Consider the following 15,354-nt stretch of genomic DNA (forward strand, 5'->3'; position numbering starts at 1 on the left):
AAATAGATCAACAACAGGGATATATTGTACAGAACAGGGAAATACTGCTATTATTCTGTAATAATTTTAAATGGACTATAATCAATAATCCATAATAATATTGTCACTGTGTTGTACACTTGAAACAAATATAATACTGTAAATCAACTATACTTCAATAAAAATAACAACAATATTTTCCATTTGTATATACTTCAGCAGTTGCAGCACACTTTCACAAATATGTCCTTATTTTACCCTTACACTTTAAAAAAAATTAATTAATTTATTTTAATTGGAGGCTAATTACTTTACAATATTGTAGTGGTTTTTGCCACACATTGACATGAATCAGCCACGGGTATACATGGGTTTCCCATCCTGAACCCCCCTTCCACCTCCCTCCCCACCCTTACACTTTGGCTAAGCTATATTCTATCCAGTGGTCATGTATGGTTGTGAGAATTGGACTATAAAGAAAGCTGAGCACCAAAGAATTGACGCTTTTGAACTGTGATGTTGGAGAAGACTCTTGAGAGTCCCTTGGACTGCAAGGAGATCCAACCAGTCAATCCTAAAAGAAATCAGTCCTGGGTGTTCATTGGAAGGACCAATGCTGAAGCTGAAACTCCAATACTTTGACCACCTGATGCGAAGAACTGACTCATTGGAAAAGACCCTGATGCTGGGCAAGATTGAAGGCAGGAGGGGAAGGGGACAGCAGAGGATGAGATGGTTGGATGGCATCACTGACTCGATGGACATGAGTTTGAGCAAGCTCTGTGAGTTGGTGAAGGACGAGGAAGCCTGGCATGCTGTAGTCCATGGGGTCGCAAAGAGTCAGACATGACTGAGTGATTGAACTGAACAGTCTACTCAGGTCCAGTACAGTTGTCTTTTGTTCTCAGCTATGCATTGTTTTGCAAGAACTCTAGCCTGGCTCTACAGACAGCTAACTGGTCATCGTGGCCTCTTAGGTCAGTGAACTCATTTAGACTTGCTGCCCTTGCTTTCCCCTCCACAAATGCCTTTCAAACCCACCTGTGGGAATTACCTGTTGGCTGCAGACAGGCTGTGTGGGTCATAGGCAGGTCACCTCTAGGCTGACCATTTTGGCTTGGCTGGCCAGTCCGGCATGGCCAGAGACAAATCATGGACAAGCATGAGGTGTGATTAGCTTTTGAGTCCCAATTGCCTCCCAAGGGCCAGGTGTAAAACTGCTATTCAGTAAATATCTGATGAATTGAGTTGAAGTTGAAGCAGAAGGAAGGTGTCTTCCAGGTCTGGTGGCCAATAATTCCATGTTCTTTCCAGTAAACTTATTAAATGTAGGAAAATCTTTAAAAAGCCCACTGACACGGGGCTAGTGCACCCTGCTCACTTGATTTAGAATCCTGATTTTTATATAACTTGATGAAACATAAAGTGAGGAAAATAGGAGAAAAAAGAATGTGGGAGAGGGACTTCCCTGGAGATCCAGTGGTAGGCATGCTTCCACTGCAGGGGGCATGGTTTTGATTGGTTGGGGAACAAAGATTCCACGTGCCCCACAGTGCAGCCAAGAAATAATAAAAATTATAATAAAAAAGAAAGTGGGAAACAGAGGTAAGAAGCCAGGACTCCCAAATTCATTTGTAATTAGCAACAAATAAGACAGACTCACCTGGTTTAGGGAATTAGCCTCAACACCAAGCTGTTGAGATTTGACTCTAATACCAAGGTTTTAAAAAAATCCTCAAATGGACAAGCCAGCCATGTTAGTTACTGTTTGTATCTCCCATCTGGGTGATTTTTTTTCCCCTCAGATGTCTTTCAGAATCACAATTTGTCATGGGAAACATTGTAAAGACTTTTCAGATTCTTGTCAAATTTGGGAAGACTTCTTTCAAGTTTCTTTTATATATGATCTATTATAGACATATCTTTATTTGCTGTTTATAGCAAAACTATAGGCATATGTCTTTCAAACACAAAAATTCTGGGGAAAAAATCCTCATTTTTAGAAACCACTTGAATGGTCTTTATCCTGTCTGCCAATAGGCAGGTGAAGAAGTAGGAAGAAGGGGTTCTGGGAGAGCTGTGTCCCTCTGTGAAGCCAACCCAGGGTGCCTGGGCTCATCTTTCAAGGAGCTGTCCATTCAATGCAAGTATGGATAGTCTACTGGGAGGGCTGGGGGGAAGGGTGGCTACAAGGTCCTGTGTTTAGCCACTATGGTTCATTAAGAGATTATATGCAGCCAAATTATGCTTAAGAATACACAGGCCAGCTGTGCCTGCTTACTTCCAAGCAGTGTGGGAAGCAGAGAAGGGGCCAACACCTCTCAAGCTAACTTGGTGAAAGAAACAGCACTACAAGAAAACATTAACTGAGGCCAAGCTAGTGACATCTGCCTCCAAGAAGCAGGCAGGGGCAGAGTTGGCCCTTTGCTCATTTGCCTTCATCTCCCCCAACCCTCTCAGTCAGTCTGGATCCTTCTTCTCAGGCTGGGCTGGGCTATCAGGACTGAAACCCCCGTGGTTGGCAGGGACCTGGCTTCATGCCACCAGTCTGGATGGATGGTTGGGAAAGCAGACCCTCTCCCTTTTTAAGAGCTCTGTGTCCCCAGCCAGTGGGCTCAGAAGGGCCACCCAGCTGCAGAAAACTTTCCCCCTTTCTCACATTTGTGTGGGAATGTCTGAGAAGGGAAGCTACCAAATGGGAGGGAGGTGAAGATGGGGAGGATGGGGACTCGATATGGCTGCTTAGTGTTCTTCCCTCCTCATCTCCTGTCCTGCCAGCCAACACCTCTTATCAGGATTTTGCCACCCCTATACACACACACACTCTTTGAGAAAATAGCATCTCTTGTGAGAGGAGCATGAACTTGTGGGGAGGGCATTCTCATCTTTGTAGCCAGAAAAACTTGGGTGCAAATCCCAGGGCTCTGTCATTTATCAGCTGGGTAACACTGAACACCTTATATCCCTCCCTGAGTTTTAATAACTTTATCTCCAAAAGGTGCCACAAACACCCATTTTTATCAGGTTGTCCAGAAAACTGAATTAGATTCTAATTACAGCGCCCCTCTCCCATTGCCTGGCACCTAGAAGATGATGCCAGATGAAGGTGGACTCCTCCCCTTATTACACATGATACACAAATGACAAGAACTGATGTCCCTTTCCCACCATTCCCCACAAATTTCTCATGGTACAAAGAAACAGAAGAGGAGCTTCTGGTCCCACCTGGTAGACAGCCCTGGAGATGCACCATGGTTTCAGCATCAGTTGCAGGACCCGCACGTTCCCGCCTCGGCACGTCCTCAGAGCCCGGCAAGTCAGGCCCCACACCAGCCGGTCCCAAGCACTCAGCAGGTCCTCAGAGTCTAGCAGCCCCGCAGCCATGCCAGCCAAGGCCCCGCCTCTGCCCTTCTGGTCCCAGGCTCCATATGCAGGGCTGTGTTCTTTTCCTGACGCCAAGTTCAAATGTCACTGAGATGTCATCAGACCAGGAAAAATGCAGTCCAAATAATTCTGCCTCCACTGGGGCCTCTGTCCTACCCCAGCACCCTCACTAGTCTTCAGAGACTGTTTCCGCACAAGGATGAGCTAACAGCTCCTAAATGAGAATGTTTTCTCCCTGCCTTCAGAAAGTCTCCCAGGACAAGGCAAAAATAAGCCTCCCCTGCAGATAATAGCAGTCGGTGGACCTCGGAGGACACCCAGCTGACTTTTGGGGCAGATCAGAACAATTTTAGAAAGAATGTGGACCCAGAGTCGTCACTGTGTGCTCATGGTTCCAGGATTCCGTCCAGGGTGAGAAGCAAAGGGGATGGATTTTCAGCCTCCCGCCAACATTCCCAAGGCATTCCATCCAGACTCTCAACTCTTTAAAACTTCCAGAACCAGAGTTTCTGCATGGCAAAGCCAAAAGGCCAGTTTCTTTTTTTTTTTTTTTTCAAATCAACACTGGAAAAACTGCTATATCTGTTGACAATTTGTAAAAATCCAGGCATTTACTTTGGAAATCTCCCCATTTTAGGTTAGGAAGAGAAGGGCAGTAAGAAAGCTTATCTGCTAGATATAATATCCACATCTGAGATTTTAGAGGAGAAGAGATAAAGGGGATAAAGGTGGCCTATCTGCTTTTCCCCATGATGGGTCATTTTCTATAAATGCTCTTGTGACTTTATCATGTATTAAATAAATCCTGTGGCGACCTTAACTCAAGGAAGGGCATCCAGTTAAACAAGATAAAGCTCTTCGAGATGTCAATCAAGTTATTTTGAGTTTTGATTTTTTGTGATTATTATTATTGATTATTATTTTGATTATTTAAAACCATGTTTCAGAAGGGCATCTGCATCTAGTTCAATAGCTTACTGACCAAAAGACAAGATTTCAAAGTGGGAAGGGGAGGGAGGATTAGCTCATAACACAACCTGTACAGTTAAGGGAACAGCATGTTGAGTCTTAACATCAGTTTGAGTGTTTGGTAGTCACTGAGGCATATTTGCCTTTTGCACTTCCTTTATATTGATTGATTATCTTGTCTTCAGCTGGAAACTTTACTATCATCAGAAAAGTAGAACATAACCTACGGAACTCATAACTCACTACCTTTTGGAGTGTCCTGATGTGAGACATAACTGAGTTTGAATTCAGCCCTACCACTTACTGTGTGACCTCAGACACATTAACTTCTCTGGTTTATTGTGTTGGCCAAAAAGTTCGCTCAGGTTTTCTCACAAGATGCTATGGAAATATCTGAACGAATTTTTTGGCCAACCCTCACAGAGTTGGACACAACTGAAGCGACTTAGCAGCAGCAGCAGTAGTTCTTTATCTGTCAGATGGAAAGCATACCAACTTCACAGGGCTGTTGTGAGGATTAAGTCAGGGGATATACTTAAAGTGCATTACGCAGGGTATGGCATGTACCTGATTTTAATTTTTTGGGAGTGTTTCCCATGATCAAGTAATTCTAGGATACTATCCACCACTGATAGTATAAAACTCTTGAGATCATTTCCTGATCTATATTTCTCTGAATCACCTTTCTGGAATTCCTTTTGCTATGGATCCATGCACTCATTCATTTAATGAATATGTGAAGACCACTTTCACCGGCAATCTTCTTGGATGATTTTTATCATTTTTCCGTGGGTCATGGCTCCAGGGAAAAACTGCATGATTTTATTCCTGTGTATTATTCCTTTATTTTCACACACCCCAAAATAAAAGGTGGTGGTGGTGGGGTTACGAAGGAATCCTGTCTTTCTACAAAGACATCAGCAGAGATAGTTTCACTTTCAAATAAAAGAAAGAAAGAAGGAAGGAACAAAGGAAGGAAGAAAGAAAAAAAAGAGACAGAAAGAAGCTAAACTAATAAGAAAAAGTAGTATATGGAAAGTGACTGTTCCATTACCATTAGCTAACTGCTTTGGTATTTTCAAGAAGAAACAAAGGCAAGCGATATCATAGTTAGCTGTTGTCTAGGTCCCCAAGCTCATATATCTCCATGGGGATTTTGGCTGTGAACCAGGCTCTTATCCAGAGCGTGTAATTATGGAAAGGATAGGGATCAGTTTAAAGGTTCTGTTTTACACTATTGTTAAATAATGTGATTAAAACATTTCTTTATAGTTAAATATATATTTAGCTTATAGTCTGGGAATCTTTGAAGTCTAAAGGTGCCCTAATAAGCTTTTTAAAAACATGCCTGAATATAAACGTATTAATTCCTGAGAACAGCAGGACCTAATCACACTGCCCTGAAGTCTTTGGTGCACACAGGGACAGGGCTGTCCTCTGCAGGGACTGGCTCTAGAGCCTGCAGCTTGAGCCTGGTCATGCCAGCGGATGACTTTGAGCCTGGGGAGGCACAGGTGGCAGGGACAGGTCATGCCCTAGTGCCGGTGGAGGATGCTACCTGGTTTCACTGGCTTTGTCTTTTCAATCATATCTGATTCTAGACTTTCAGTCACTAATTCAGACTTTCACAGGGCAGCTTCCCTGATGGCATCTAAGGATGTGCATGCAAACACCTCTACCATCAACCATGATGCCCTGTGCCTTTAAAGGGATTTATGATCCTCAGAGCAGTTAGATATAAATGTGTGTTTCTCTGTGTGTTTGTGTGTCTTTGTACCCTCATATTTCAGAGGAGGAAATCAGAATGACCTGTCCAGGCCACATGGATATTGTGCAGATGTTGGGACATGACCCCAGGGCTCACCAAGCCAACAAATGACCTGGATTTGTCTTACTACTTCCAAATCCATTTAGTCACTTTCTTTATTCTTTCTTTGAAAATGATAGAAAACTAGTTTGCTAGGTGGTTTATCCCTTAGATATTTGATCACCAAGCCTCAGGAGTAATGAAGTGGTGACCCGCTGGGTGTCAAAATGGAGAACAGCACCATGAGATGCTGGGAAGACATAGTCAAGATCATCCTGCATCACCCCTCCTTTCATGAACTTCTTTGCTAACGTTTGGGGTAAAGAGTCCAAGTCTTGAGTTAGTTGGCAGAATTGGATCAGTTGCTGTGTATTTGCCTGCTTTCTGCCCTGGGGGAACATCACTGATAAAATTGGTGTCTTGGTCCTATGGTTCCACCTTTGGGAAGGGAACCGACTCCAGGGGGAGGCAAGCCTGGTAAAGCCAGAAGTTCCTGCACAGAGCAAAGGCAGGAAGAGGTGGGCAGGAACTCCCAGGGCATGTGGGGCCGAGAGTAGTGCTCTGCCTGGATCCCCTCCCCCATCTGCTCCACCCTTGCTCCAGTTCTCTCCATCTCCATGCCTTTGGGTATTCCATCTCTGCTCCTAGACTCTCCTCACTATTTTTATAAAGACAGAGGGATTTTTTTTAAAGCAATAATTGCTTTTGCCTGACTCAAGGGATGTTTTCAGACATAATTACTACTTTGAAAAGAATTTGGAAGAACTCAAGTTGGAAGTAATGCCTAGCGTCATTATGAACAAAATTTGCAAGTATACAGAGACACAGGAAATGGCACACAGGGGGAGAAGTCTATTTATAGCAATCAAAGAAATATGTTCAGAAATGCAATCTAATTAACCCATCTTAATTATTCACTGATTATTTAGTGACATCTATTTTAGAAAATGTCAGCCAGAAGATTGACTGGATATCCTCTATGTTAGGTTAAATTCAGCTACCAGGAGGCACAAATAGCCATTTTTAAAAGATTCTCTTAGATGAGTTATGTTATCCTTTGCTGGTAGAACCAGAGGGAAAAGGACAGTTTCTCCAGCATTAAGGCCCAGTCTGGTTGAGACCCAATGCCACAACATTTCAGCCAGAATTAATGCCTTAGTAAAGCCACATCTGCTTTCTTGGAAGAACTAAAAAGGATCAACAGGCAACTTATTCCAAAGTGAGCCTGAGAGGATGCCAGCAAACAAAGGGATCCACAAGAGCGAGGCAAAAAGCAGGGATGTGTTCAGAAACACCCATCAACCATATCTTCAGGTTTTGTAGAGACCAGATTTCTATGAGGTTTTTTTTTTTTTTTTTTTTTTTTAGTTCTACCAGTTTATTGCTACCAACCCATTTCCCTCCACCCTCATGCACGCATTCTCAGTCATGTAACCCCATGGACTGCAGCCCACCAGGCTCCTCTGTCCATGGACTTTTCCAGGCAAGAATACTGGAGTGGGTTGCCATTTCCTTCTCCATTCTATGAGGTTTTGTGTACAGTTAATATTTCTTCGTCACAGACCTTACCAGCCCTTAGCACTAATTCCTGTTTTTATTCTATATTCCCCCACACTCCCTCCCACCCTGGGTTCCCACACAGGATCAAACAGGATGAAACCTATTGCACATTTAGTTCTTTCCACCAATTGAATGCTTTTGTTTTTAAATCTTCATGTGTAACCAAAATGCAAGTCTGGGTAGAACTGGAAGTTTCATTCTTTAAATGAAATTGGCCCATCATTCTTTGTCAGTATTCTTTAAAAAAGAATCCTTGATTGAGATATATTTTACATACCATACACTTCACTCATCTACAGTCTACAGTTCAATGGATTTTAGTATATTCACTGGGTTCTATAACCATCATCATGATTTAATTTCAGAACATTTTCATCACCCCAAAATGAAACCACATACCCATCAGCTGGTACCACCACTTCCCATCTTTCTCCCTCCTTCCCCCAGCCACCTGCAACCACTAATTTACTTTTGGTCTCTATAGCTTTGCCTGTTCTGGACGTTTTATGTAAGTATGATCTCTGTGCCTGACTTCTTTGACTGAGCATCTTTTCAAGGTTCATTCCTGTTGTAGCTGGTATCAGCACTTCACTTCTTTCTCTTACTGAATAAAATTCCATTGTGTAGAGATAACACATTTTGTTAATCCATTTATCCACTGGTGGGCAGTTGGGTTGTTTATACTTTCGGGCTATTATAAATAATGTCGTTATGGACATTCATGTACAGGTTTTTGTGTGGATGTACATCTTGCATGTCTCTTAGGCACCTACCTAGGAGTGCCATTGCCATGTTATCTCCATGTTTAACCTCTTTAGGAATTGACAAGCTGTGTTCCACAGTTGCTGCACCATTTTACATTCCCATCAGCAGTGTGTGAGGGTTTTCATTTCTCAACCTCCTTGCCAACCTTGTGAACATCTGTCCTTTTGATTACAGCTGCTGTTCTGGTGGGTCAAGCGATCGTGCTTTTCTGGTCAGGTTCTATGACACGGCCTTTGGATAGGGTGGCACAAGGGCCAGCAGGCAGTGCCCACCTTTCAAGGGCTGGCCTGCCGTCTTTCCTGACTTAGCCCCAAGCATGTAAATGGGCTCTGGGGACACAGAGGCAGAAGTCTCGGAAGAGCCAGAATTTCCCCTCCCCCTCCTCCTTCTGCTCTTGACACTCTCACGCCTACCATTTGGGGCAAAAGTCTGAACACTTTTGGAAGTTCCCATTTGTCACTTTATAATCCCAGTGCCAGTTCTTTGCGAAAAGGATATTTAGAAATAGCGCTTGTCTGATGAAGTGAGTGGGCGACATGCAAAACCCAAACCCAAACAATTTTTTGAAATTCTGAGGCGTTTCAGAACTGCTCACTAACACACTGAATCCCGTATTTGGGTCTGGAAAATGTCCCAGCTCTGACAGAGTCATCAGTGCGTCATTATTCCTCAACCTGGGAATAAAATGCTAGGGAGCGCATTCTGATCATTTAGGGGTAGGAAAATCATTAAAAAAAAAAAAATGCTTGGCTGTGTACATAAAAATATTTTGGGTCCCTGGGAAAGTAGCAGAGAGGCAGGACTGCCCTCTGGTTTAAGGGCTCCAGAGCTGCACGCCAAGAGCTATGTTTAGAAATATTTCCCCTAAGCGCTAAAAACCATTATATAAGGGATCCTAAGGCGGTAAAAGTGATGTCATCCTATCAATTACCCTGGTTAGGAAAGTCAGTTCTCAGATACATGCCAGGCCCCCATAGAAATAAAATTAGGGCTGCATGAGCCAAATCAGTTCAGACCCTGAAGAGATATTAAACGCCCCCACCTCCTCTCTTTCTTAATCTCTCTTACTTGGTTGCCATGGAACTCAGTGGCCAAGGATGTTTTTTGAGCATGTATTTTGCAAGCCTGCTTTATATGATCACAGCCTTAATGTGAAAAAATAAATACTTTGTTTTGTTTAGGGGTTGTAAGCATTTGGAAGGGCCTGGGGCCTATTGGGAGTGGAGTTATAAAGCTGGGGCAGGGTCTGCTGGCCACTTGAGAACTATCTCCTCTTCCTTCTCACGGAGGGGATTAGGATGAGTTACTGCTCAGAGGAGAGCTGCGAGAGATAACTTCCCCTCCAAGGGGGAACCAAGAAGACGTTAGAAAATCTGTGTCGAGAAGCTGTGAAGATGTTTGAGGGAAACTCAGTCAGGAGGAAGTTAATGTTTCTCCTTCTGATGGAAGGCAAGTAGACTTGGTAAGAGGTAAATCGGGAAAAAGAACACTTACTTTTTTACCAATAGGTTAAATTCCTTGAACCCTTGCCTCGACTGTGGACTTGACGTTCTTTATACTATTATGTTGTTCATAATATATTAGAAGGTTTTAAAAACTTGTTACTCATTTCTAGTGAAGTTTGGTTCCTCTTTAAAATTTCTTCTAATTTAGCAAATCCACTGTAAAAAAAACCCTCAGTGTCTTGAGCTTAACAGAAATGTTGGAAATGGCAGAGAAAGAATAGAAATGGAAAAGAATGAATGAAAATGTGTCTCTTACATAAAAGCATAGGCTTGTGGCTCTTCCTGCTGCTCTTGGGTGACGTGCCTTCATAAAATCTACCCTGGAGTAGCTTAAGCTCTGTAACAGGAGCTTCTGTGGTTCTTCTTGCTCTGGTTTCTCAAAGAGTAGGTGTACAGGGTTAGCCCTGCATCCCTTTTCTTATTGAGTAGTGAAGACATGACACACTATAACAGTGATGATACTGGAGGCTTGATGAATGTGGATGGAAGGGCCTTGCTAGTGGAAGTGGGGTCAATGCCGCTTTTGTAGATCAGATGCCATTTTGGTGAGATAATGACTTTGGGAAGCTGTTCTCTAGGCTACATTTCCCCCTTGCTTCCTTGGAATGCTTTTCCCAAGGGGAAAAGAAAGCAGAGAAATAAAAGATGTCTGCCATCAGAAGAACCCAGCTAGAAGACTACCTCCTGACCACCAGCCTGGCCTACCCCAGGGCTCTGTATCCTTATTCCTAGTACTACCTAGGTCAAAAGGCCCATAGTTATGCCTGGTTCCAGAGACAGTATTCCTACATGGTTGTGGCAATAAATCTGCTTTATTCTAGTCTGTCACATTTTCTAGAGTTAATAAAAGTCCTCTCATGAACAAGATCCATAGTAATGACAGAAAAACCCCAAAACACATAAAACAAAACAAAAAACAACCATGAGTTCTTTAGTAGAATTGATCAAGAGGGATTGGATCATTCCAAGAACTGGATGTTTGTATTACAAAATTGAAGTGAGCCAAGAAGCAAATCCTTTAATATATACAAAATTAGGCCTGTTTTAGGCTCAGTTTATTACTGTAGTGAGTTGCCTAGACTACTGTTGAAGAATTTACTACTATACTTTCTCATTAAGATCTCTTATGGATAAAAATATTTATTTGGAGTGCTGCTTTTCAGAACCATTTAAATTAACCTGATTATGGGTGGTGGAGTCTCTTCTGCATCCTTGACTGACCAAGTATAATAGAAATGGCCTAGAATTTAGCAATAGAGCTTGGGAAACTAAGGACTATATTGAGGTTGGAGATCTAGGCAAATTATAGCTAGGAAATCATGTCAGTGGTCACAGATATTCAGAGTCACCAAGAGTTTAAAGGCCAAGGTGAACCCATGAGGTCAAAGTAGGCAATCAAAATATCTGCACATGATAGGATAATGAACATAGAATTCGAGGAGGCCAGAAACTAGGTGGGCTGAAAGCAAACAGATCAAATGATATAAGGAAAGGTAAGCCAAGGCTTCACAGCTGGACATAGGGCTGGAGGGAAAAACCTTCCTCCCTTTGCCTATGCCAGGGGATTTCACAACCTTCCCTTTACAGCAGGGGTCAAGCTCCTAGCAGGGCATAATGATCTGCAGATAGAAGCAGGTGAGTTGGGACCTGCCAAAGTACAAGTGCACAGATGAGAAGGAAGTAAGTCTCCAGCAGGTACCCCTATCCACCACCTAAAATTCCTTTTACTAGGACTTCCCTGGTGGTTAAGAATTTGCTTTGCAATGTGGGGGATGCAGGTTCGATCCCTGGTCATGAAAATAGGATCTCACATGCCATGAAGTAACTAAGCCTGCCTGCCACAACTAGAAAGTCCAAGCGCCAGTCTAGGCACCACAACGAAAGAACCAGTGTGCCACATCTAAAACCTGATGCAGTCAAATAAGTAATTGAAAATAAAATTCCTTTTATTTAGATCTCTCCTATGTCTTCCCAATTTCTGACAGAGGCCAAGCAGCCCATATAAGTGTAACACTTAAATCAAGGCTCACTGAGTCTCCTAATTTGCAAGAGGTCCTTCTCCTCAATTGGCAACCCTAAAATTGCACAGGCAGGAGGGCCAAGGAAATAGGCGATGGAAAGAAATGTAACGCCCTTTAACAATGCAAGGGAAAAAAATATAATAACACCTACCCAGGCCATGAAAACATCTGAAAATCTGTAAGGAAAACTGGCTGAGACTTTATTGTTTGATTTGTTATGAAAGATATAATGAATTCTTTCCTTTTTATCTAAAGTCTCTATGTGGTTATAATTTGAGGTAAATTTCCACAAGAGAGGGAGAAAATTGGATTGGGGTGGTTATTACTCGCTTGATGCAGAAACAAAGGTGATGATTTAGGATTTGGCTGTGAGGAGGTGCTTAGGAACTCAGTGCCTTCTGCTCGTGTCTCTTAATAAACCCAGGACAATGGCCTTATTGTACCACAGCTGGGAGCTGGCGTCTCGTTAATTAAGCACCCGTAATGGGCAGGTCTGAGATCTCCTTTGTGAGTTTGGCCACGATTAAGTGGCCTGAGACACTCTTTTGAGGAACCACTTCACCTCTTCCACTCAAATTCAGGCTGGATTTCAAAATGTGGAAAACAGAGCAGCCCACATGGCAGGGATTTCATGAAATTGAACACGTGTTCAGAGCCCAAACCAGGATGACCACCCCCTCCTTACTTCCTGTGTGAAGCATGGAAGCATAGACCTGTTGGGTTTCACACCCTCCAACTCTCTAGGTTACAAATACTGATCTTTAAAAAAAATATTGCAAAATACGCATGCATGCTGAGTTGCTATGTTGTGTCTCTTTTGCAACCCCATGGACTGTAGCCTGCCAGACTCCTTTGTCCATGGAGTTCTTCAGGCAAGAATGCTGGAGTGAGTTGCCATTCCCGTCTCTGGGGATCTTTTCCACCCAGGGATCAAAGCCACATCTCCTGCATTGGCACGTGGGTTCTTTACCACTGAGCCACCTGGGAAGCCTTATAAAATATACATAAACATGAAATTTACTATTTTGACCATGTTAAGTGAACATTTCAATGGTATTAAGTACATTCACACTGTTGGGCAATCATCACCATTATCCATCTTTTAACTACAAAACTGAAATTATTATCCAACATAATAATTGCCCAGGGTCCCTAGAAACCACTATTCTGACTCTATGAATTTGCTTATTGGAGATAGCTCATGCAAGCAGAATCACACAGTATTTGTTCTTTTGTGACTGGGCTTAATTCATTTAGCATAATCTTTTCAAGGTTTATCTATCTTGTAATCTGTGTTAGAATTTGCTTCCTTTTTAAAGGCTGAATAATACTCTACTGTGGGCTTTCCTGGTGGCTCAGTGGTAGAGAAACGGAAGTGAGTCAGTCCTGACTTTTACTTTTTACAGTTTCATTCTTGGATGCCTTTTCATGGTAGAGGCTAGTGAATGACCTTTATCCCATTCACAGAATGAAAAATCAACACTTAAGGACCTTTTACCCAATGATTCCTTGCCCCCTCTAACCCTCCCCCCAAAATAATTCAATTAGTTAAAATAAATATTTTGTTAAAAGGATTTTCTTCCCACCATGAGAACACACTTGTTGACTTGAAAAGCCTGACTCTTAGTAATGTGCCTTTATTTTTAAATTAAAATGGTTTCTTACTGATGTGATATTTCAGGACTTGATTCCCCAAAGGCAGGGATGAAGCACCCAAGCTGAGAGCCTGAATCACTTACTCCTTTGTCCCTGTGGTCAAGAGGGCAGAACGTTTCAGAGGTTAAAATCCACGTCAACAAAGAGCATTTAGACTCTTGTTTTAGAAATGAGTGACTCATCTTTGGGTCATTTTCATGTCTCTTCTGTCCTCTCTCTCTCCCCTAACCACGAGGAAACTGCAGACGAAACACTCTTCTTTATCTCAACACACAAAGGACACAAATGTTGCTGATCTAGAAACCTGACTTCCTGTTATTAAGGAGGACATCCTACAATTTCATGGAGTGAGATTTCTAAGTAAAGAAGAAAGTCGAATGATTTCAGAGTTTGCTCCCCACCTACAATTAACTAGGTCACAGCTGTAAAGGAAGAGGGGAAAAAAAACCCAAATCATTTCAAGGCAGGGGCCCTCAATATCATCTGTGGCCAAAAAGTAAACACTTCATTTTATTTTTTAAAAGGAAAAGCAATACATTTAACAGAGACAAGTACATTGAAGGACATAATAGAAAGTGAAAAAAGAAATCTGATAGGAGAGTAGGCTGAGGGCTGGTGTCACAGGCCTAATTATTTTATTTATTATTTGGGCAGAGGGAGATGGAAATGATCTCCTTCATACATATAAACCCTGATCTGCCTTTAATCTGTGTAGAGGACTTCTTAGGATTATGCAGAACGCATAAAGATTCCCATTTGGTTATGCAAGGGTTAAAGACTTTTTAGGACCCAGAACTGGTTCAGGTCTGTTGGACTTCCAAATTTGGCAAATGTAAAATTCTCACAGTGGACTCTTTGACTGTGATAGGACATCAAGGTGGGACAGACTATTTCAGAGTGGGTTAGATATTTAAGAACTTACACTCTCCAAAGAAGGAATGCTTCTCAGAAATGAAACATCTTAATGTGTTGTGTCCTTTTCTTCCTCTCTTATGACCCCCTGGCATCATGGGGATTTCCTTGCTCATTGAGTGGGCAAGATCTGTGTGAATACCACTAACCCATCGACCAAAAATGATTTCTTTCTTTCCTGCATCTCAATATAAGCAAATCTATCCCTAGAAGCCTAGCTAAAATGTGGTTCCTCATTCCTAAATATGGATATCACACACACCACACACACACTCCCATTCAAGGATGTGCTATGGAGTGGGAAACTATGAGAGTCCCAGCTGAGATGTCTGTAAAAAACCAAGGGCTTCCCTGATGACATATTTGAGTTTCTTACTTGTTATATTTCAAAGGAATGTTTCACTTAGAAAATGACTCTAGAGGGGATCTTCCTGACCCAGAGATTGAACCCGTGTCTCCTATGTTGCAGGTGGATTCTTTCCCACTAAGCCACCTGGGAAGCCCTGAGATGTCCTGAGTGCGACTGAATAACAGAAAAAAAGCAGAAAGAAAACCAGGAGAGGTTCAGCATGACACCATGGTCTAAAGTCTGATGTCTAGTTCTATCACAGTCACTTCTGCTGTTCTGTTAAAAAGAACCTGAAAAGAACCAAGAGACATGTCCAGAGTCTATCCTGGTCAGCCAGGGGAGTAAAAGAAGGTCAGCGTCATCTGCCTAATAGCTCTTAAACACTGGATGGCAATTTCCAATTAGAGTTTGGTACGTACAGAGCATGACCTGGCAGATGGTTTTCAC

At 42.4% G+C, this 15,354-nt stretch overlaps 1 protein-coding gene across 8 annotated transcripts in view; it reads right to left on the reverse strand.

Annotated features, from left to right (window-relative positions):
* Positions 1-15,354, reverse strand: part of FRMD4A (FERM domain containing 4A) — an 845,860-nt gene that overhangs the window by 326,412 nt on the left and 504,094 nt on the right. For 3 of the 8 annotated variants that reach the window (XM_081553506.1, XM_081553507.1, XM_081553508.1), the window contains exon 1: positions 3,205-3,606. The exons of the other annotated variants lie outside the window; for them this stretch is intronic. In XM_081553506.1, the coding sequence (XP_081409632.1) occupies positions 3,205-3,363 (159 nt within the window). In that variant the 5' untranslated portion in view covers positions 3,364-3,606. Of the gene's footprint in view, positions 1-3,204; positions 3,607-15,354 lie in introns of those variants that run through there. 8 annotated transcript variants of the gene reach the window in all.

This window comes from Giraffa tippelskirchi, chromosome 13 (genome assembly GCF_054371585.1).
Source record: "Giraffa tippelskirchi isolate mGirTip1 chromosome 13, T2T-mGirTip1v1.2.pri, whole genome shotgun sequence".
Lineage (NCBI taxonomy): Eukaryota > Metazoa > Chordata > Mammalia > Artiodactyla > Giraffidae > Giraffa > Giraffa tippelskirchi.